Source organism: Crocodylus siamensis, chromosome 2 (assembly GCF_052110815.1).
Source record: "Crocodylus siamensis isolate JL-2025a chromosome 2, ASM5211081v1, whole genome shotgun sequence".
Taxonomy (NCBI): Eukaryota; Metazoa; Chordata; order Crocodylia; family Crocodylidae; genus Crocodylus; species Crocodylus siamensis.
This window is the reverse complement of record NC_143396.1, coordinates 247,014,091-247,039,135: the sequence shown is the minus strand read 5'-3', so window position 1 is coordinate 247,039,135 and position 25,045 is coordinate 247,014,091. Positions and strand designations below refer to the sequence as shown.

The 25,045-nt window shown below is 41.3% G+C and overlaps 1 protein-coding gene across 7 annotated transcripts in view; it reads right to left on the bottom strand.

Annotated features, from left to right (window-relative positions):
* The window catches only part of NPAS3 (neuronal PAS domain protein 3), an 853,230-nt gene that overhangs the window by 606,442 nt on the left and 221,743 nt on the right, over nt 1-25,045 (bottom strand). For 6 of the 7 annotated variants that reach the window (XM_090033579.1, XM_090033581.1, XM_090033585.1 and 3 more), the window contains 2 exons: nt 2,859-3,103; nt 2,698-2,748 (listed from right to left, as the gene is read on the bottom strand). In XM_090033579.1, the coding sequence (XP_089889705.1) occupies nt 2,698-2,748; nt 2,859-3,103 (296 nt within the window). The remainder of the gene's footprint in view (nt 1-2,697; nt 2,749-2,858; nt 3,104-25,045) is intronic. The other variant, XM_090033580.1, reaches the window with a different exon arrangement.

The window sequence follows — 25,045 nt, the reverse complement described above, 5'->3', positions numbered from 1 at the left end:
TTACAATCATCAGTTATTTAGCTGAAACACTGCTGAGAATGCCTGGTCATTTCTTGAATAATGCATAGTGTTCATTGTAGATTTGATGTGTATTATAACAATACAGCTATTTCTAAAATAATGGAGAAAACTATCTGTTACTTTCCAATTGTTTAAGATATTATTTCCATGAAGTAATTGACTCAAGAAATATTATGGAGAGTCACCTAAGTCCTCATTCTGCAAGCACAACTTGGAATAATCTCTACTTAATAGGCATAAGAAAACAAACTCATCAGCCTTTATAGACTTTTAAAGAAAAGCCACGATGAATACAGGGCAGAGTAAAGGACCTTTCTGAAATACTAAATTAAAATGATTAAGTTGTTGTACAGTACTCGGGGACAAATTTAAAACTAAGCTTTGAAATTTAATTATTAACATGAACAGGCCATCACATTTGGAGGTGAAAAAAACTGCGGTCACATACACAGTGTAAGTACTTTTCATACAATTTTCCAAACGCCTTCAGGTCTATTCAGGAGATTGCTTGGGGACGCACAAAGTATAATGTCTAGCTTTTTATTGTAGGATTATGAACTGCACTGCATATGATGCTTCAGGCTATTTATGAGAGCTTGTTTATCCATATGAACTTTTTCAAGGGCAGCAAAAAAGACCTTAATAAATGAAAATGAATTTCTTTTGATGTAATTTCATGAATGTTTGATCAGAATGCGTAACAGGTTTATGTTCAAGGGGAACTACTGAAGTAATAAAATATACATGCACTGTACAGTGGAACCTGCTTATAGTGAATTCATATATAATGATACATCATTTGCAAGTACAGCCTAAGAATTATTTAAATCCAGTTCAATGTTTAAAACACAATACCCATTAGTACAATGAATTTTTGAAAAGCGAAAGGGAAATGGAAAAGGAAGAGGAAAAAGTAAAAAGAAAAAAGGAAATAGACTTTGCTTGCAACATGACTTCCTCATTAGAGAGTTAGAGCACTGAATATCTCAAATGGTAGTCTCAGTTCCTCCAGTTGGGTGGAAGAATTGCATTAGTTTAACTAGGTGAAGAAATAGCATTAAATATTCTACTTTCTGTAGGCAGGAATGTGTGAACATAAGCCAGAACATATACATTTAAATACAATCCAGTCCAAGAGTGAGGTTTCATTGTCATTAAAAATCCCCACTGTCATTCAGAATTTCTACATTAAGAAAAGAAACACCAGCATTCAAATATTCCACAACAGGAATGAAAAAGGAGAGATACATGCTCTAGATACACTCGAAACTTACACAAGATTCTTAAAGCATGACTAGTGACCTAAAGAAATCAGATATTCTGCACCACAGGACAGCCTGTAACAACATGATATAGGAATGCATATGTATTAATTTTAATAGATAGATCACAGATCCCACAGTGAAAAGTGGAAAATAATCCACTTCATTTACATCCATATCATAAAAGTACTACTGAACTAACAGCTATCTGACTGCATGAGACTACATATGCTCTCATGATGAAAAGACAGAAAAATGCCCACATACTTTTACATAGCAAGCAGAATGATAACAACTGTGCTACATTCTTATGCGTTGAGTGATATCATTTCCACTCCTTCAAGAAAAATAAAAACATGCAGCACTATACAATGGTTTAAATGTAAATATACGTACAGGCACAAAAAAATGAAAAGCTGCTAGACCAATAGTCCAAGTTCATTGTTTTAGGTTCCACACATCTACTTTCAATGAGGTAAAATTACATTTCTTTCCTCTAACCAGAAGAGCAAATGAAAGCTGCCCAAATAGCCAATACCAAATCCAGCTGCGTAGTCAGGGTTATCTGGGCTGATGTACAAAGCCCGAGATTGCTATCTCTCTCTCCAAGACATCCATTTTTGATGCCTCTTACTATATAAAGCCTTATCTAGTCTAATTCAGACCGCTGCTGCAAGAATAAAACTTCGAGCAGTTAAAGGGGGTGGAGGGGGGAGGCTCATATGCCACATTGCTCAGTTTCGAACTCAGTCTAGAATGCAAGAAAAATGATCCCAAAAAAAAAGTCCTGCAAAATGCTGTTCTGCCAAAAAAACAGATCACTGCATTGATTTTCCCCCCGGTAATTCTAACTTTTGTTAATGCAAAACAGTGTTCTAATTAATTTTAGAAGAAAAGGAGACCCTATTTCTCTATGTGAGACAACAGCAGAAGTTAAACATTATAATAAAAATGTCAGACTTCCCATTTGAATGCATACATTTGACCCTTGGTCCACTTTGGCTAACTTTCTAATTCTACTAGGTCAGATGTCAGATAAATTGTAAGGGAAAAAATGAAATTTAGGTCTTGAGTCTTAGCTGACAATTTAAGTTAATCGAATTAATGCAAACAGAAATTTAGCCAGTAATGTCTAACCACAGAATTTAGATAGTGAACATATAGTAAATACTCTCAAAGCAAGAAAAGTGACCATATTTTACCCCAAATCATTGCAAAAACCACATAAAATACAATACAAAATATAGCAAATACAAAAAATACTTTACGCTTTTTCTATTCACTTTACAGTGAATACAACATTCACTTTAAAACTAATACTTTAATCTCAATTTCCCAGAAATCATACTGCTATAATAGTTAAACTGACAGGTTTGTTGTTAAATGAAACATAAATAGAAGAGGTTTGTTTCACCTTCACATGGTGTCTTTCTCATGCAGACCTCAGATTTCCACAATTGTATCCCTTTAAAGGATTTGATATGCAGGAAAAGAAGAAAGGACGATGGTAAAAATTTCATTTTAGAGCTTACGCAGACTGAGACATTCACATTATACAAAACGCTAACTCCATACCTTTTACTGACGTGTTGGGTGGAGGTCCTTCCATTCTCAAGTTCCATGGAGGATCCCCTTGATTAGCAAAGTCCCTCATTTTTAGATAGCTAATTGTAAGTCGGATGATGGATGCCTTGTCAAGTTGGCTTGTAATGGCTGCAGGCAGCGGCAACAATTTTGCCAACTCGTAGAACTCAAAATTCTCCTTTCCCCGGCGAGAGCGAGCAGCATCTCGGGACTTTTCCTTTCTCAAGGCTTGTAAACTGAAACAAAAAAAACAACAAAGCAGAACATTTATCAGTATTAGTGTTCTGTCACAGTTGGCCAATTCACGCTCTTATTGCTGGGTTCCTATACAAATTACCTCATTTTCCAAATGCTCGTGTGTGCAGATATATGAGTACTTTGATGGTACTGTGTTCTCTGAATATTTGAACTCTAACAATGGTATTTTCTTTTTCAGAAGCAGCTAACAAATTAAATAGCTGTTTTTAACTCAGAAAGCTGTTCCCCTCTTGGTCCCTGTCCTTTACAGTTACAAATTCATAAGACAATTGGGTTGGTCAGTGCCAGGGACTACATATATATCTCAAATCACAGCCCATCTTTGTATCAGACTATGAAAAAAGTTGTTAATCTGTTTTAAGAAACTGTTTTACTCACAGGGGAGAGGACTAGTCCCTTCAGTCAGCTGGGAAGAAGCTAATGACTATTCACATTCTTCTGCTGCACCATGATTTGGACTCCTAACAAACAGGTCCCAGGGTCAGGCCTTAAAGTAGGCAGCTAGCCTTTATCCTTGGAATATCTGAAGTGGTGTTTTTTTGTTGAACATATGTTGCTATTTTAACTAACCACTGTATTCTCTTCTTGCTCAGGAAAACCAAATCACATTCAGTTTTCTATTTATTCCAGAATACCACAATTTGAGGGAAACTTGCTCTCTACAGGCGGTACAGCTTTCTGGCTGTTTGGGTTGGGATGCTAGGGATGGAGGAAATCCTGAATCGTGGGATTCAGTATATAGCTGGGACCAAAATACTCAATGGCATAGGTTACCTGAGACAGCTGTCTCGGTGGTGACGCTAATCAACTACAGGGAAGTGAAGCAGGCTTGATAATTTCAGCTAGGGAAAGCTGTACAGTGTTTACATAGGCAGACAGACTTGTTTTGATGTTTGCGTTGCCAATTGGTACAAACTACTGAGGTCTAGAAGTTACAGCTATCCTTTGCTGCAAAGTTTATTCTTGTTTCTTCAAGAATATGGCTACAGTATCATTCACTAATCCTTGATTTTTGACAGGGTGGGAATTCAGACATTCAGTGAGGGTATGGTGCACCAATACCTCTCTCAAGTTGCTATTATACTCTCCAGAATCTCAGCTTTCATTAAAAAAAGACTTAAGGACCTGATCCACAATGGGACTAAAGTAGAATTTAGACACTGAAATCCAAAGGTACAATCCTGAAACCCCCTGCTTAGCTGTCTCCTAATCCTACTACAGAGGATTCGACCTCAGCTGGCCCCATGGACTAGATGAGGGTTGCCGCGCTGGTCCACAGACTGGCCCCATGTACTACATGCCTGGACCACCCTGCACACCATGTGCAGCACCCACTGGCTCCAGCTCTGCAGACCACATGCAAGGCCAGTCCACAGCACACCCTGGATGCAGTGCCCACCCCAGACCAGCCCTGGGTGCTGCACAGGGCCAATCTACTGGTCTGATCCAGACCAGCCCCAGACCTAGTGCACAGGACCAATGCAGCATGTGCATACCCTGGCACCCAGACTAGCCCTGCATGCTGCATACTATACACATCTACAACTGCCCCGTGTGCTGCGTGCAAGGCACACAACTTGTCCATCCCTCTGTGGGGAATGCAGTGTATGCCAGACTGGCTGTACATACCAGATGCAGCCCATAGGGCATATGGCCAGCACATGCTGCATACAGCACATGGGGCTGGCCCAAGACCCACAGGCAGCACTGTGGGCTGGATGATTGGGCTTCACAGGCCAGATCTGGCTGATGGACCGTATCTTTGATATCCCTGCTACACTAGATTACTGTAATATTTCCTTGGTATCCAATGTTCTGCTTCTCTGTATTCTGAAAGGGCTGAGCAGTTTAGTTCCTCTCTTTTTCAGGTCTCTTAGAGATTAAGAAACTAAGTATTATCTTCCTGAGAGACACTGACTTAGTAGGCATATCCTGATAACAAATACCATACACAATTTCCTAGTGGTGGCCATTTCTGTTTAAACAAGAACTGAAGATGATGTTGCTTCCCCACTTTTGTAGTAGTTAGGTTATGCTGGATGTGGGAGACTCTGGTTCAATTCCCATCTCTGTCCAAGGCAATTCAGATATTTCTCACCTCTGTGGAAACCGCCGTAACTATTTACCTATAAATATTTTAGGACAATGGTAGGGGATTTGCCCTCCCTATTTCTGAAGCTGTTCCACTTTTCAGAAAATAATTCAATAATCATTATGAGACTCTTCAAGTTATTATGAGACTATTCAAGAAAGACCAAAAGAGCATGTTTGACTGTAACTTACTGAATAGTAGGCCTGTGCAAATAGGGAAATATTAAATTCAGATTCAGCCAGTTCGGAGGACAATGATTCGATTCAGAGATTCAGATCACTGTCCTGAATCAATTTAGCCGAATCAGCTTTGGAAAGATTCGGCACCGATTTGGACAGATTCGGTGATTCGGCTCAGCCAGGGTGAGGCAGGCACAGCTGGTTGGCTCCTCTGGCTGTGCCTGCCTCTCCCTGGGTGGGGAGAGCCACAGGAGAAGCCCCCATGGCTGCCCTGTCCGGCCCCATCCCCTGCCCAGGCCCAGCCACCCGGCACTAAAAAAAAAAAGGCCCCACACACATGGGCTGTAGGAATGGCGATCAGGGGCCTCTGGGCACTTGCGGCAGAGCCCCTGCACACAATGCAGTGAGAGGCAGCGAGGATCGCCCCCCTCCTCCGCTTAGCAGCTGCCCCATGGTACAGGTGCATCATGGCTCAGCAGGGTGCTGTGCATTGTCTGGGAGCTGGGGTCACTGGGGCTGAGCACTGCTGGGCCACCCCAGCTCCCAGCACATGGCACCCTGCCAAGCCATGCTGCACCGGCGCCATGGGCCAGGTGCCGCTCAGGTGCCAAGTGGGGGGGGTGACCCCTACTGCCCCCCACTGCATGAGGGGGGTACTGCCAATGGTCCAATCACTGCTCCTGCAACCAGTGAGGGCGGGGCTTTTTTTGTGTTTTTTGGTTTTGTTTTTTGTTTTTTTTTTTAGAGTGCCAAGAGGCTGGGCCAGGTGGGGGATAGGGCCGGGCAGGGCAGCCATAGGAACTTCTCCTGCAGCTCCTCGGCTGTGCCTGCCTCTGCCCCAGTGAGGGAAGTCGCAGGGACTCTGCCCTGCCACCGTTTGCCAGCTGGTGCAGGTGACACGGGATGTGGGCATGGCAGCACTGGGAGCGGGGGCTCTGTCCTGCTGCCACTTGCCCCCTTCTGCCTAGGGCGAGCCATGTTTGCATCCCGCTCCGGCTGGGTGAGCAGCAGCAGGGCAGAGCCCCTGCTCCCAGCACTGCCATGCCTGCATTCCACGGCCCCTCTCCCCAACTAACATGCCCCTGCTTTGGCCAGGCAGCTTGTTCCAGCCCCAGCTCAAATCCCTCCCTCCCCAATAACTTTTTCCTCCCTCGCCCCCAACAGACTTACCAGCTGGAGGCAGCTGTCAGCTGCCTGTTTAGTCTATGGCTGAATCTCAGAATCTTTTCCAAATCAATTCAGATGCTTTGAATTGATTTGGAGCTTTTACTTGGCCTCCCAATTCGATTCCGATTTGGAGATTCAGTCCCTGAATTGGGCCGAATCTCCTCCAAATTGAATCAGCTACTAAAGCTTTGCACAGCCCTAGTGAATAGGTAGTTCAGTTGGAAAAAGGGAATCTTGAGTTCCAGCCTATGTTATGAAGACTGTTTATACATTTTACCCATCATAGCTTGTCCAATGACCAACTAATTGTAAAATGGATAAGCAGCTTTTATAACTAGAATCTACCAGGCACACTTTTCCCAGGTGGATATATGAATGCTCAGAAGCAACTTTTGAATTTCTCTCTTGTGAGAGATCAGCAATAAGTACTTCACCAAGATGGTATACCAAGAGTTCATAAGTAAATATGGAATTCAATGTGAGCTACATCCCATACAGAAGTACAAAGTGGAGTCCAACATGGACTGGAGCACAATGCAAACTAAGTTATCGCTGGTGACTTGCGCATTAAACTCCAATTTGCTTCCCCACCATGGGAATGGCTAAAGCCATTGATGATGCTGTTGTGGCTCTTGTGGGCTGGGTCTTTGAACCAGGACATATTAATTTCTTAATTAAGGTATAACAGTGATCTACACATCTCCTAATCTCATGATCAAGTCTCTGTATAGTAATAGGTCCTCCCCCCCATATCTCCCCATATGTTACAGATAGTATACTGAATCTTCTGAAAGTCTTTTCTTACCAAATTTAATTGCTATGAGGAAGGGCATTTTGACTGACAGCAAAAAACCACGGCACCAGAATCTCATAAAGAATGTTCATTAGTATGAGACTTAGATCCCATGAAGCCTGCCTTTCCTAGCAGAACAAAAAAACATCAAAAAGATCAGAAGAAGCCATAAATACTCAAAAACTACTTTAAGTCTTCACAAAAAATTGAGCTGCAACCAAATACCCACTAAAGACTATCTTCATAAGGAAGGAGTCAAGCAGAGGATGAGATTTAAAAAGAGACAGCTGGAGAGCTTTTGATGGGTCTAAAATAATTCAAGCCGGCAAGGTCTGATGAACTTCATTGCAATGTACTGAAGGACCTGGTAGAGGAGATTTTGGATCCCTTGGCAAGGACTTCCCTGAAGTTATGGGAGAAGTGAGCTTCCCAAAGACTGAAAAAAGGCCAATGCAAGGCCCCTCTGTAAAAAAAAAAATAAATTAATAAAGAAAAGGTACAAAGGAGAATCTGAGGAACTACAGACCAGTTAGCCTCACTTCGGTACCCAAGAAGTTACTGGACCATATCCTCAGGAAGTCCATTTGCAATCATCTGGAAGAGAAAAGGCCAATTACAAGCACCCAGCACAGACTTACTAAGAACAAATCGTGTCAAACAAACTTGATCTCCTTCTTTGACATAGGAACTATAGGATGAGGGGAAAGCGGAGGATATAGTGCATCTGGACTTCAGCAAGGCTTTGCACATGACCTTCTCATAAACAAATTGGAGAAATGTGGGCTGGACAAAACCAGTATAAACGTGGATACCCAACTGGCTCAATATCCACAAAGCAAAGGGTAATTATAGATTAATCCATGTCAGAATGGCAGGAAGTTTTGAGTGGAATCTCATAGGGGTCAGTCTGAGGACTAGTGCTATTCAATGCATTATTATTTGTCTAGATACTGGCAAAAAAAATATGAGCAAGTTTGCAGACAACATAAAACTATAAGAATTGCAAACATGATGGAAGACAGAAGAACAATTCAAAAGAATCTTGACAGACTGGAATGCTCAGTCAGAGCTAAGAGGGTACAGAAGTTCAATGCTGACAAATTCAAAGTGCTACACCTCAGGTAGAATAATCAAAATACAAATACAAAATGGGTGACACCTGGCTGGATGGCACTGGGAGTCTTGGTGGATCACATGCTCAGTATGAGCCTGTAGTATGATGTAGGTGAAAAAAAGGAAAATGTGGTTTGGGGATGCATCAACAGAAGCACTGAGTGAAAGATGCAGGAAATGATAATGCTTCTCTACTTGGCACTGGTTAGCCCTCATATACAGTACTGCAGGCAGTTTTGGGGTCCACATTTTAAAAATGACATAGAGAAACTAGAGATCATCCAGAGGCAGGCAACAAAAATAATAAAAGGCCTGAAAGGCAAACTATACAATGAGAGGTTGAAGGAAATAGACATGTTCAGCTTGCAGAGAAGATGCTTAAGAGGAGGCATAATAGTAGTCTCCAAATACCAAAGGGGTGATGTAAAAAAGCAGGAAAACACCTTTTCTCTCTTGTTGCTTTGGATTGGATATCAAGAAAAAACTTCTTCACTGTTAGAGCAGTGAGGCAATGGAATCTCCATCATTGGAGGTGTTAAAGAGGAGGTTAGATAAGCATTGGTAAGGGATGATCTAGGCATAGCTAGGCCTATATTCTGTTATGGCTATTTCTTGCACTTCTGGGCTTTTCTGGTTGCTGCACAGGACTGAGAGGGAAATTTTTTCCATCCTGTTGCTCTGTGTCAGTGTTTTTTTAACCTTTCCTCAGAAACTGCAACCAAGGTTGGAGATTCTTACTGCGGTGTGCCAGTGCTTCTGCTGGGACTTAAACTCAAAGATTCCTGGCTAGATGGTCTTATCCTTCTACTCAGGGTCAGTCTGATTGCTATTCTTGGAGTCAGGCAGGAATTTTGCCCTATGATCAGACTGGTATCGACTGGGGGGGGGTTGCATTTCTCCACAGCAGGGGGCATAACCTTCTTTCTGGGATCTTCTCAGAGTACTTTTAACAGTCTTTGCAGCATAATGATGTTGGGTGCTGTGGTTTCTGTTTACCTGTGGCAGATTAGGTTATCTCTTCTGTTGTGTCAGAACTGACTGTGTAGTTTTGCTAAGACGTCAGACAACGGATTTGTATGAATGGTCTGGATAGGGATATTCCAGCCTAAGGCAGTGAGTTGGATTAGATGACCTCTCACGATCCCTTCCAGCCCTACTTCTATATGATATTTACCATATACTTAATACAACTGGACACTATAGAAGTAAAAAGTTGGTCTGTCCTTAATGTAATTGTGAAGTTACTGAGGCTTAAGTAGCAATTCTAGTTCTCGATGAAGAGAGTCCTTCACCAGTGATGCAGATAGGAAACTGTTTCCATATTTATTTGTAGATTTTTAGGATAGAATCTCCCACCCAGATTACAAGAGGGTGGCTTGAATCCCTTGAAGGCAGAAAAAGTCCATCTTTGCTAGTCAGGATGTCATCCTCCATGCTGTAGTAGAATGTCTCTGGGATAGGACACCAAATCCTCCTAGGCTGTTGAAAAAGAAGCTCTTGGGCTACAAGCAAAAAATACAACTGCTCCTTTTCATTCAGACTAGGAGCAGAAGTTACATATAAACCAGTTTAAGTGATCAGAAACTGGTTTAAACCTGTAACAAAAGCTCAGTGCATGTAAACCAGTTTCAAAATGGCTGAAACTGATTTAAGATAAACCTGGTTTATCTCTTTTTTTTTTTTATCTAAGCATGTTTCTCAAAACCATGTATTGCTGGCAGCTGTAAACTTCTTAAAGAAGCTTCTGAGTGCTGCCATCTATGGGATATGGCACCTTTAACATCCAGTTGTGGAACCACTTTGAACAGCTGGTTGGTGTAAGATGGATTTCACATGTGGATGATGTCATCATCCTACTATCTATTTTGAATGGTGTCTTCCCAACCATTTCAGCTTCCCCACAGAGCAAGACTGGAACTTCATGAATCATAGAAGAGAATCTAGAGGCCTTTGCATCTTCAGGGTAAATCTTTTCTTAGCATAAAATAGTACAGAAACATTCAGCATGTATAGTTTGTCCTTGTCCAGGGAGCCTTGATTCACCTGTATGAGGACTCCTTGTTCTTTAAGTTCTTTAAGTGCTCCAAAAGGACAGTTGTGTCTTTAGTTTGGAGACTGATGCCTCTATTTGGTGCCCTCTATGCCTCTCCAAGACCTATTTAGTATGGCTTGCTAAACATTCACTGCCCACACTAGAGAAGAGAAATGCTTTACATTCCAGACTCATTGGCTTCTCAGTCCCTTGAGTCTGATACCTGAGCAGGATGGAGACCTGTTGGTGGTACTCAATTGAGGGATACCAAGAACAGCCTTTATCACAAGACCCAACATGCATTTTGCAGCTCTGACTTGAGAGCTGGCATCTCTTATAGGCTTAAAATTGCTATCTTACCAGGCTCTCAAGCCAATCTCTTACCAACTACTGCTTGTCACTGTCACTACAAAAGTGTCACTGAAGACAGAACTGGTGGCACCTGGTAAAGCTCCATTAGCTTTGTTGATGATACAAAAAAATCAACAAGACTTGGACAACATACAGGAGACAGTTCAAGTTGTTGGAGAAGTACCATCAATGCTATCTGCAGAAGATCCTTCAAATCCAGTTGGAGGATAGATGCACTGTCTCATAAGGGAACACCGTGAGCAACAATTATCTAACATCAACTTCACTGGGCTGGCCACATTGTCTGGATGTATGACTCCAGATTTCCCAAACAAGTTTTATTCCCCCAGCTCAGTCAAGGTGTATGTTCAAGAGGAGGATAGAGAAAATGCTTCAAGAACGTCCTCAAGCCCAACTTGAAAAAATGCAACATTGACATCAGCTTGTGGGAGACCATTTTGTTTAGAAAGGCCAAGCTTATTTAGACGAAAATTTCTAAACCATATAAAATCTTCCTTTTTTTTTTTGTGACCTTTACAGTTAGACTGAGGGATAAGAAATCTAGTTTTACAGGTGGTAGAGTGCAATAAATAGTACTGATTACATTTTTAAAAACTATGTATAAATATTTCTAAAGTAAATGTTCTATAAATTGCGGCAGATGCAGAAGACACAGCAGTGTTTGTGGTATAAACTGGCACTCATTTCAGATGATATGCATAATTTATTCATAGCTTCATCACTCTTGTGGTTATTTCAACTTTTTGCCGGTATAACCTTAATCCCACCATGTATTTTATGTAGTCTACCTCTGACAACTGTAGTTGTGTTCATGTGCATACATAAGCATGCACACACCTGATACAGACCTGTCACTTTATAAACTGCATTATTACAGAGTGCTTCATCGGTCCTGATCTACATTAACAAGAGTAACAATTATTTTGGTATTTACATTTGACTCAGTTTGGACAATCTACAAAGTAAATTTCACTATGCTTAGTGCTACAAGTCTGTTTCAAGCACAAAGGAGGAAGGCGTAGGTTTAGAACAGCAGTCTATTTCTAGTTTGTAAAATACAATATTAGAAACATTTTGTTTCTCATATTTTTAATTCAGACATAAATTTTAAACTATTTTGTCCCTTTAAAACCAACCCTAAACACAATTCAAGAATCACCTTAATAAGATTCTTTTGAAATGTCAGTTTTCCCATTTCTGACCCAACATAATTACAAAGACACTACATCCAATAGTGTTTTAAAGTGACAGCACTATATTTGTAATAAATAGTGATTGGTTTGGAGGGCTAGAGCAATAAAATAAGGCTTGAGGGATAGAAAGGTTGCTGAGACTATGTTCTAATGGCTGAAGCAAATGGCAAGCATAGTTTTGCATTAGTCTACTGCCCATTTCCATTCACTAGCAGCAAAGAATACGGCAAACTCTTACAAAGTGTTACAGTTATTTTTTGTAATTTTACTGAAATCTTCCATGTTGTCACAAGAAGCCCTACAAGCTCATTAGGATCCCAGAATCCAGCTCTTTTATTTTCTCACAGAAGTGTACAATGACAAGACAAATTCATATCTACTCCAATTCAGCTGCTGTATGCTACCAATGAATTTCTGAAGCTCTCACATCCAGCAGAAGCAGACCCAGGTACAGGACAATGATAATATTTAACAACACCCAATTAATGCCTATGACAATTGTTTATAGTTATACTTTGATGATTATATAATCAGTAAAATGTGTTTCATTCATCCAGTGATCTCAAAGTGCACTATACACATGCCTCAGAATATTCACCTTGTTAAATGGTTGGTTTCACAAAGACAGGTGGCAGGTATCCCTAGCCAGACTATTCTTTATCATCAAGGTTGGTGCTCTCTTTTGGGAAGGTGCGAGTTTGAATCCATCCCCTGCTCAGTAGTATAACAACATGGCTAGGTGCTTGGAGCAGCTACCACACTCAGGGCAACTTCTGGCTGCCATTATACCATGTGATCACAACTGCAATCATGAAGCTCCAGGAGCATCCATTTTTTCTGTGCCTGTCAAATCAGCATCCAGGATGGCACCCTACGTTACATCACTGCCCCTGGCTAAAGAGGACCTAAAACCTACATCTCTCATTTCCTAAGCAGGTGCTCTATACATCAGGCTGTGGGGCAAAAGGTGTGCACTGCTACAAACTGCCTGCCTTCTCCCTATTTAAGAGGTGCTGTGCTTTATACTGAAGGTAATTCTGTTACGACTTAGGTGTCCTCATTCAGGCAGGCACCACCCCTCTGTGAAGTCTGTATTGTAGCATGACAGTCATCTCCCTTGAAGCCCTGAGTTGGACATTTCAGCTTTGAGAAGGAGAGGTACACATGCATTTGCCTAGTATTTCCCATTGGCGTTTTCTGCAGAAGCCAACCTGCTGAGTACTTAGATTATTTGCATTGCCTTTGACAGGCACCTAGGTCTCCCCATTCACTAAGAAGAAAGCCAAGTACCTAACCTTTTTGATATACAACACTCTCGCAGGCCAAGGTAGCTATATTTTAGCATTGCAGCACTTAAGCAGAGATGCCTACAAAGATCACTTTGGATGTGGCCCTGAGTTTTTCATCACTCCCTCATTTAGCTACGTTTCTAAGGAGATACTATGGAGGCCTGCATTCAGGGTGACCAACCATAATAAAGGTGAGAATTCAAGATGGCTCACATCAAACACTGTGTAGAAAATATGTCCCTTAGTGTCTGGGTGGGACTTACAACAATCAGCTGTCTATGAACTCAGAGTTTAAAAACTTCAAAATTGCTAAAAAGAGCAACCTTGTTTAAAAGAAAATGATACATTGGAGATGGAGAAAGATTCCCAAAAGCAGGGAATGGTAGTAGAGTCAAAAGCCTTGTTAAATTTTACCTTTTTCTTTTTCTCTCTCTCTCTTTTTTTTTTTTTTTTTTTTACTAAAGTACATCTGAGAAGTCAGTCAGATTTTTATGGATTTTCCTACTTGTTTGCGTAGGAGATCCTAGCATTGCACAGTCCTCCTATTTATCAATTAATCTGGCATGCAGCCTCAAAGGAAGAAGGTCGACCTGTATTAAAAATTCAACCATCAAAAATTCATCAAAGACTGCTGCATTTTAACTCATGAACCTTTGAACACCTGCATGCTTGTCAGATCTGTGGTCATAGTTAAACAGTGGAATCTATAGTTATTACAGTATCTATACCTGCCCTGACTTGAGCTGCATGAGGAGGCTCTCAGGTGAACATGCAACAAAATCCACTGCGCCACACTGCTTTTTTCAAACTGTTCTCCTCAAACGAGATACTTCTGACATCAGACTAACTTCAAAGTCAATCAAATCAGACCCTCTGCATCAACAAACACTTTTCAGAGGCATTCATTTTCCCATGCCACAAACATCTATGTTCTTACATAGCAAAAGTTAGCTAAAAATGTAAACAAAACCATTATCTGGCATTACCATCAGTGGCACACTCCATAAATTGAAGCCCTTTATTGCTGTCCAAGAAAAAGTAATGATTTCAAAAGCTTTTCTTTAATACGTGAAGAAAGCTGTATAGTATATGCTGGAAGTTAAAGCTGGAACCTTCAAGTTCAAGGTAAGAACTCTGCTGCTTAACTAATGCACTGCTCATAGCTGTCATCATTAATTTATGTTAGCCTCTGTAAACATCAAGAGTATAATAGGCCAATTTCACAACTAAATATAGATGCACATTTTGCCCTTATATAAATGGCAGATTGCTGCTGTAGATCATCACTGCAGCAACACGTCAGTAAAGATGCACTGTTTGATGGTCTGATGCTCACACAATATATAAAACCAGTTGTAATGGTTGTTTGGAAGCAAAGTGTAACATAGCAGCAAAATTTCATTTGTTCCACAAACTCAGGATATATTAAGCTTGGCTGACAAAGACTGTTTGATGTGCTAAATCAGTTTGACCTTCATTTTTGCTTTATATTTCCCATTTAACACATGAAATGACCATTATTTTTTCTCTATATAAGAAAATATGAGCGAACTGGATATCATTAAAATGTTGCCTTCCCTTATACGTAGGAAAGAATAAGTTTTAGACATTGTGTTCTAACAAGTGTGTGTGTGTGTGTGTGTGTGTGTGTGTGTGTGTGTGTGTGTGTGTGTTGGGGGTTATCTGTCTGATTTCACATTGATGCTTCATCTCTCTCTCTCAGGAAGAGGTTCATGTATTTTTTAACCTGATCATTAAATTGTTTAATCGCCAATAAGCATCTTTGTTCTAATGTTTTAGAAAACAGGATTTACTTCAGTGAGTCATTAGAACAGTAATAATAGGAAGTGGCAGGTTTTTAGGAATGACAAATCCTCCATCCCACACTACTCTTTTTTTTAAAGAAACCTAACATACGCTTTGATTCAAACAACAATTAAGTGTGCTGCTATAAACCAAATCTATTAATTGAACCATGCAGCTCAAACCCAAAGTCTACAACAGAATCCTAGAGTTTTGATCTCTTTTTTTCTTTCCCCTATTCTGAACCATACCATTGTTAGCTTCATAGTAATAGAGAAACAGCAGTTTTATCAAGCAATTTTGCAGTGCCCAATAAACAGTACTTTACCTTGGAGCAACTTGTACATTTCACACCTTAAATTTCTATTTACGGAATCAGCTAATCACTTCACAATTGAACTTCTCAGAACAAAAAATTATCAATTAAAGTGGTTGAAACTCCTGCAAATTATCATTTAGGAATGAAGTAATTGCTTTCATCAGGGCAGAAAAGCCCGCCAGAACAGAAATGTCACTTTAGATTAGTGTTCTCACTCCTGAAGCTATGGATGACACAGCTGATATAAGACTAAATGCCAAGACCAATCAATTGCTTTTGTGGCTCTGTTCTGAGCTGCTGTAAAAGGGGCCATTTTCTAGGATCTACTCTTCATTATAGTAAATGCTATCTCCTTGGTAACATAATTCCATTTCTCATAAATTCCGTCTGAGAGCATTGTCCTAACAATGGATGTTTGTGGAAAAGAATGCTGTTGGTTTAATGCAAAGAATTAAGTGTGAACGGCTGTCACAGCACTATAGTTTACTTGTTCTTAAACATAAATTGAAGTCTTCTACATTAAAAAAAAGAATACTTTGGCGGAAATGAATGTTCTGAACAAGTGTAATATATTGTATTTGAAGGTAGTGTATTACTGATTGAGAGTTTAGACTTTTTTATAGATATGTTTCATCTATAGCAGGCACACTGGTCTCTAACAGAGATTTGTCAGTTTAGGAGAGAGTAGATAAACACTCCACTTATTTCACAGCAGTGCAGTTAGGAAATGTGAAACTGCGGAAGAAAACATGGTCTCATTATCATATGACATGCTATTTGTTAGCAGACTCATCTGTGTATAAAAGCCTTCTTTGAACTGAGCCCTCACTGGAAATATCTGTATCTCAATTTATATTGTTCAGCTTCCTAAAATACTAAGAATCTGAGTTATGGGCTCCAATTAAAAGGATATCTGAGAAGCTAATTTGGTGGAACAGGAGCAATTTCCTGCACTGCTCTCTTCATGACTGAAGTTTAGAAACAAATTCAGGATTACAGGTCTTAGTTCAAAACAAAATGAACAGTATTCTTCCCTCAATGAGCATAGGCAATTCCAATTAACAATAACAAGAGCTGTGTGACAGGAGAATATACTGCTAAATATATAAAGAGGTCATTGATTCAGTAATAAGAGGAAGACTGCAACTTTACTGTAGAGCTTTCTGTAAGAATCAATGCAATATCATGGGTATGCTCTTGCCACCTCTTGCAAATACAGCCCTGATTGGGATCAGTCTTATGATCAGGCAAAAAATTACACCTGCATGTGATTTTTTAGGCATGAAAAAGAGAAAAAGGGAACATTGTATGAAATGCCTTGTACCCTAGCAGAAGTACAAATACAAGTCCAGACAACAGAAGTATGGCCCTGCACCATCAAAGGATCACCCTAGAGAGCACAACATGCACTGAGGCACAACATGCTGCTTCAATCTGCTAGCCCCTCACCCCAAAATGAACATGATGCAACTGTGCTGAGTAGTTTTTACCTGCTTCAATATGTTCCGCCCCAAGCATCAGATGCACATGAGGCTTGAGCCAAAATGCAGAAGCTACAGGCTTGAACCTCACTGATGATGCATGGGGGAGAGGGTGTTGAAAAATATATGCTGATCAGTAGGAAAAGTAATGGAAGGAATGTGGATTGACCATTGTAAATTTGCATGTTATGCTCATATTTGTTTTACTATTGAATGTTGTAATTTATATTTTGTTAGCGGGGTCTGTTTCTTTTGAGAATAAAACGTGGTATATACAAGATGCACCTACAATGCAATCCAAAGGCATGTTTGCATGTTAAATAAATGTAGCCATGACACCTAGCTTGGGTACCAACAGAGGTCAGTGCAGACCAGCTACTCAAGCAAGTTTTGCAACCTATGCCGAACACTAGGGCTGTGAGAAGCTTCGGTCCCTGATTTGATTCAGCCCAATTTGGTGGCCGAATCTCTGAATCCGAATCGAATCAGAGGACCCTTTAATCTCTCTGAATCAAATCGGAACCCTCTGAATCGATTCGGAGAGATTCGATGATAAGGACATAGACACAGCTTTAAATGTTTTTTTTACATACCTCTAGGTACCAGGCGGCTTCACAATGCTGCAATGCTGGGGTGGATGGAGTGTCCCACATGAGTGCAGGGGGCTCCCCAGTGCGCACGGCAACAGACCCAGAAGTGGATCAGAAGCACTTCCGGGTCCACCAGGCAGTGCACAGCGGGCCCCCCCTGCATCCTGTGGCTCAGGAACTGGCACCTCCTGGGTCTGGGGGGGCACCTGTGTTCCCCCCAGCTGCTGACTGCAGAGCCAGGGAGGTGCAAGAGGGCTTCCTGGCAGACCAGAACTACTTCCAGTCCACTTCAGTGTTCACCGCCAAACACATGGAGGGCCCCTGCGCTCCTGTGGGACGCTCCATCCGCCCAGGCATCACAGCACTGCCAAGCCGCACTGGTACCTCGAGGTATGTAGAAAACATTTTTAAAGTTGTGTTTGTGTCCAAATCAGCATAGAATCTTCAGATCCGGATTCAGCCAAATCGAATCACTGTCCCTGATTCGGGCCAAATCCGAATCAAATAGGGCCTGCTTTGCACACCCCTACTAAATACCATTTTGCTAGTCACATTGTTACCGCACCAGGGATTAGGTAATTTGAAGCAAGCTTTGGTATGAGCTGAACCTTTCAACCGTAGTGTAGACAGATCCTTAGAGTGTCTGAGACAGAAATGCATAGGATATTATGTCTGTATATATTTTGAGTGGAAGACTCCGATGCCTCTGAAAGCTACAAAAAGGTCAGGACTTTAATAAACTTACCTTTCTAGAAAACAAGCCTCTCTCTTAAACATCACTCAGCAAAACCTGAGCGGTCGCAAAGCTTTCTCTCGTGCATGGATGACCTCTACCTGATTCAGGAAGTCTATGGGCCAACGAGAAGCAAAGCGCTGCTCGACCTGGTACTGGCTACGGGGGACGACCTAATCGGCGACCTAGTGATCGATGGGAAGCTGGGTGACAGCGACCACGAGCTGATCACCTTCACCATCTGCCGTAAAGCTGGCAAGTCAGTCAGCAACACAGAAGTCCTTGACTTCAGAAAAGCCGACTTTGACAAGCTCAAGAGGCTAGTCGGTCAGGCCCTCAGGGACCATGACCCCAGGGTGATGGGAGTTCAAGAAGAGTGGTTCCTCCTCAAGGAAGCAATCCTCAATGCACAAGCTAAATCTATTCCAACACGGAGGAAAGGCAGCAAGAAGGCACAGCAGCCCCCTTGGCTCTCCAGGGACCTAGCGGACCTCCTCTAGGCTTAAAACGAAAGCCTACAAAGGATGGAGGATGGGATTCACCTCCAAGGAGGATTACTCCGCGCTGGCCCGGTGCTGCAGGGAGTAAACCAGGAAAGCCAAGGCTGCAACTGAACTCCAACTAGCCTCAAGCATCAAGGACAACAAAAAGTCCTTTTTCAGATATGTGGGGAGCCGGAGGAAAAGCAAGGGCAACGTTGGACCCCTGCTAAACCAGATGGGGCAACTGACAACTGACACCCAGGAAAAAGCCAATCTATTAAATAGGTACTTTGCATCAGTCTTTCATCAGTCCCACGGGACGCCCATGCCTGCTATGGGACAGGGAGATCCGGGTGATGTGGATCCCCTACCCTCCATAAATGCTGACCTCGTGAAGGAACATCTTGAGAAGCTGCATACCTTCAAGTCAGCCGGCCCTGACAATCTGCACCCCAGGGTACTCAAGGAGCTGGCGAGCGTCATAGCCCAGCCCCTGGCGCGGATCTCTGAAAACTCCTGGTGCTCTGGTGTAGTGCCCGAAGACTGGAAGAAGGCCAATGTGGTGCCAATCTTCAAGAAAGGGAGGAGAGTGGATCCGGCTAACTACAGGCCCATTAGCCTGACTTCTATCCTGGGGAAGATCTTAGAAAAGTTTATTAAGGAGGCCATCCTTGAGGGACTGGCCCAGGCTAACATTCTAAGGGATAGCCAGCACGGGTTTGTTGCGGGTAGGTCTTGTTTGACCAATCTCATTTCCTTCTATGACCAGGTGACCTATCACCTGGACAAGGGAGAAGAGATTGATGTCATATATCTTGACTTCAAAAAAGCTTTTGATCTGGTATCCCATGATCACCTCTTGGCCAAACTGGCCAGTTGTGGCCTTGGCTCCACCACGATCCGCTGGCTGGGAAATTGGCTCCGTGGTCGGACCCAGAGGGTTGTGATTGATGGCACTCACTCATCATGGTGCCCTGTGACCAGTGGGGTCCCACAAGGCTCTGTCCTGGGACCCATCCTGTTCAACATCTTCATTAACGATGTGGACATTGAAGTCAGGAGTGGACTGGCCAAGTTCGCTGATGACACCAAACTTTGGGGCAAAGCATCCACGCCAGAAGATAGACGGGTGATCCAGGCTGACCTGGACAAGCTGAGCAAATGGGCAGACGAGAACCTGATGGTGTTTAACACCGAAAAATGCAAGGTTCTCCACCTTGGGAAGAAAAACCTGCAGCATCCTTATAGGCTCAACAGTGCTACGTTGGTTTGCACTACAGAAGAAAGAGACTTGGGGGTCATCATTGACCACAAGATGAACATGAGCCGGCAATGCGATGCTGCGGCTAGTAAAGTGACCAAAACGCTGGCTTGCATCCATAGATGCTCCTCGAGCAAATCCCGGGACGTCATTCTCCCCTTGTACTCGGCCTTGGTGAGGCCGCAGCTGGAGTACTGCGTCCAGTTTTGGGCTCCACAATTCAAAAAGGATGTGGAGAAGCTTGAGAGAGTCCAGAGGAGAGCCACGTGCATGATCAGAGGTCAGGAAAACAGATCTTATGATGACAGGCTGAGAGCCATGGGACTCTTTAGCCTGGAAAAGCGCAGGCTCAGGGGTGATCTGATGGCCACCTATAAGTTTATCAAGGGTGACCACCAGGATCTGGGGGAACGTTTGTTCACCAGAGTGCCCCAAGGGATGACGAGGTCGAACAGTCACAAACTCCTGCAAGACCGTTTTAGGCTGGACATAAGGAAGAATTTCTTTACTGTCCGAGCCCCCAAGGTCTGGAACAGTCTGCCAGCGGAGGTGGTTCAAGCACCTACATTGAACACGTTCAAGAGTAAATTGGATGCTTATCTTGCTGGGATCCTATGACCCCAGCTGACTTCCTGCCCTTTGGGCAGGGGGCTGGACTTGATGATCTCCCAAGGTCCCTTCCAGCCCTAATGTCTATGAAATCTATGAAATCTATGAAATGTAACATTAGCTTATGGACTAGATGCCTCAGTACACCACTAATGAGCTACACAGCCTTTTTCACCTATAGGTTATGGACTGGAATCCTGCCCAATCCAACATGATTTTTTTCTCCCCAACTGATCGAAATCCATCTGATGGATCTATATGAAGTGTGTCAGGCAACCCAGAAGCTCACCGTGCAAAAGTACCAGGTGGCAAGTCTTCAGGGCAGGGGATATTTCTTCCTGCATGCTTGTAGACTGCATAAGACAATAAGGCCTAATCTCTATAGGATCTTTTTGCAAGAGCTCTCACACTAGAGGAAAACTGCATTCACATTCACACACACACATGCACAGAAATAGGGCTGAAAAAGACTTCATGAGGTCATCTAGTCCAGCCCCCTGCTCTAGACAGGATCATCCCTGGGCAGAGGATAGGCAGAGGGAATTAAAAACCTACAAGATATGCCAAAATCATAAATGAATCGCTAAAGAAACACGTCATGATTTTTAACCAAACTCATGGGTTTTTTTAAATGTTAGGGTTTGCAATACTTTGTAGGTGGGATTTTTAAATAGTGAGACTGCACAAGGCTATGATCTGACTTATCCTTTAACCAGAAGGCAACCTCTAGTCTTGGCTTAAACCAGCAGTAACTGGCAGACTATGGGCTAACTGCCCTCACCCTTCCTACTGAGCAGATTATACTTTGGTTCCACCTACTGACTTGCCAGTGCATGCGCAAGGGGTCACTGAAGGCTGCAGAGATGGTTGAGGAAGGCTACAGTCAGGTTGGGAGAAAGAAAAACATTCCTTACAACCCACCCAGGATGCAAGGACAACCAGAAGGAAGTATGTGTGTTTGTATACACAGAGACAGGATAACCATATATTGATCCATGGGAGGCTGAAGAGGCCTCTGACTACACATTTTACTTTGCAGACTCTCACTCATCCTTTATGGCTGGCTGCAAATAGAAAACTATTGCCACTTTGAAGGAAAACAATTTGGAAAAAAAATAAAATAGAACTAAATAAGTGTCCTAAAATACTTGTGCAACAATATTTTAGACTACTATGGAACGAAAAAAATGAATTAACGGGGCAAAAAAACTAAGGCCCAAGAAAATCTAGAATAGTCCTTTTTGCCTCCATTGTTATTCATTGTTAAAAAATAAAATAAAATTATAAAATGGCTAAAAGATTCAACAGCCATGAATTCCATGCTGTGATTAACATTTTCTAAAGGATAGTGCCTACACAGGTTTACTGCTATGGCTAATGGAAATTTTATTTTACATTTTCAGTTTGATATCACTTGTTCATGAAATCACCTTTAGGACCAACATTTTTCACACTGGATGTCAATAGAAGCAAAATACTCTGCAAAAAGTTAGACAAAAATACATTGCACCATTTTTGAGTTTTTTGACAACTTGTTTAAAGTGCAGACCACAGAGGTTTACAGTATATAGCTGGATTTAAAAAGGACTTGATATTTTTATACTTTTAACAACTGTAGTTATGCATGATAAAACAAAAATCCTGACTGATTGCCAGGGGGACAAGAAGAGAATTTTCTTCATCTAAAACATCATCATTGTAATGCATTACTGAGTTAATCTGTCTTTCTGAAACAACAGGTATAGTCCATCGCCAGAGGCAGGACACTGGACTAAGTGCCCGCATCTGCAATTGCAAGTACTGCTGTGTTTCCAGTGCGTGTTAAGAAAATTTTCTGACAAGTCTCATAGCAGACCATGGACAGTTACTAAATAGGATTTTCTGAGACTGCCTGACCAAAAAATATATTCTTTAAAAAAGTAGCCAGTTTGCACACATTAAGATTTATAAAGATGCTGCAGGCTTTTATAACCAATATAGGAATACTTCTAAACCTTTTCCTTTCTATGTAAGTGCATCTATCAAGAATGTACAGTTATGATTAGTAAGTCAGGATAGTATTGTGTTCATTGTTTTTTCAATCAAATATAAACCTAATTTTCTAATAATATTTACTTCCCTTTAATATTGCCTAAATACAAACAACAGTAACAAAGCAACCTCAATCTGTCAAAACGCATAATCTTTGAAATTATATTGTAAAAGAACAAAATGAACCACATATTACTAAAAGTAATCCTCCAGTTTTAGGAATCTAATTCTGTATACAATATAAAATAAAATGTGTGTGTTCTCTAATTGTCTGTATACTTTTGTTATGACTCTTAAACAGCTGGAGTTACTGGACTACTAATAGGTTTTTATAAAACTTTCTTTGTCAATGGATATAGTCACTCATTTTTATCCACAGCGTTTATTTAAAAATAGGCCCATGTGGATGCCTAGAGAAATAAAACAAAACATACATGTAATGGACAAAACCATTAAAAACACTGAACAAAATCTTAATCTAGGATTTAGCTACCAACCAGTAGAACTGGCTCAAAGCATTGTCCCAGAAACAGCTAAGAGGCTTGGAAGTTGACATATGCAGGCTCTGGCAAACTACAAAAAAACAAGTTCCTTCTAAATGTCTTACTTCCAACTTCTTCTCAATTAGTCAAGGGCTCACTAGTTAAGCACTTCTGTTCAGATTCAAAGGATTTAAGTTACAAAAGGAATATTATCATTATTGAGTGATAGTCTTCTTCATGGTACAGTCCATTTAATGTCAACTAATAATTCCAGCCAAACAATTTATGGTTAAACTAAAAAAAAAAAAATCTCTTTCAGAGACATCCAATCTTAATTTGAAGTCTTAGCATTAGAAAATTAACCCTTGATAATTTGTACCTATACCTAAATTACCCGCACCATTAACATATTGCATTTCATTTCCAGCTTGAACTTTGCTAACTTCTAGTCACTATATCTTGTTATGCCTTTGGGTTCCAAACCAAATATAAACCTCTAGTTTCTAATATTGTCTACTTGTGTACTACTGTAGACCATGATCAAGTCACACCTTACTGTCTCTTTGATAAGCATGTCTCTTTAACCTTCCATTGTATGGGATTTTCAGACTTCACTCTAGTAGCTCATACCTTAAACCCTCTCCAGTTTTTCACTATCTTTTGAACCAAGACCCTCAGAACCAGACAAAGTATTTCAACAGCAACCTCACTGATGTGCGACAACACCCTTCTTTCCATATCCTCTCAGTCTTCCAGTCTGTCCATTTGAAGACCATGTTAGACCTATGTGCAAAAGCATGCCATTAGGTACTTATTTTCAGTCAATAAAGAAACCAACATCCTTTCCAAAGTCACAGACTTGCAGGATTCACGTAAGATGATGTGTATGCTCTACAAAGATAGCAGGATATTTTGCCCCATATCTCACTTCCATGTTCCAGCAATAGCAAAAAATCTAATAAATTCCCATGGACAGTGAACTTGTGTAAAACAGAGAGGCATACAGTGTTTCCATAACTTCCCAACTGCATTCTCCATCTACCAGTTTGTTCCTCTACTCAACCAAAATTACCTCTGTCATATCTAAATTGAGCTTCTGCTACCTTTTCTTCATTTTAGTTCTGACTAGACTTGATGATTACTAGCTGATTACTTGCAGTGCCAGCGTGTGAATCTAATTGTTTATACCACGCATCACAAAAGGATTTGTACATCTGGTAAAAATTATAAAATTTAACAATAGGCAGAGACAGCTTGTAAAAGATTTCCTCCTTGACTTCCCTCATTCTGCTTCCAAGAATGATTTACATATTTTTCCATTCCAGATCTAAGCTAAGCTTAGATTTCTAAGTGCAATGTAATTCCTTAGAGAGAGAAATACTTGACTCTGTTTCTGAACAGAGACAGCATGGATTACCTACTCAGAGCCGTTCTACTGATCAGAAGTTTAAGAATGCTGTGGTGGAAATGCAGGGGCCCTTATTCACTTTCAGCTCATCTCTGGTGTTCAGTTAAAAACTGTCAAATTCTCTAACTGGGGTCTGACTTAGACCAGAACTTTAGCCACTGACTTCCTAGCCATCTTCCCTAACATTCTCACTGCAACAAGACATCCAAATAACATAGCGATCTGTCTGTGAGGATCCAACAGAGGAAGAGGGTGTTCCAGAACCAGCTTCAATCGTCAAGGAAAATCATCATAACGTACTTCCACCCTATCAATAAAATGAGCTGGGGCACAATACAATTATTTCTCAGAGACATCTAAAACCTGCACGGCTCTCGTAAACTCCATGTGTTGTCCATCGAAACAGACTTTTTGCCTTGATGCTAAAGTCTCATTGAGGAACTAAGGTGGGATTTTCAAAAGCTTAGTGCTGGTCTAATTCTATTCACATT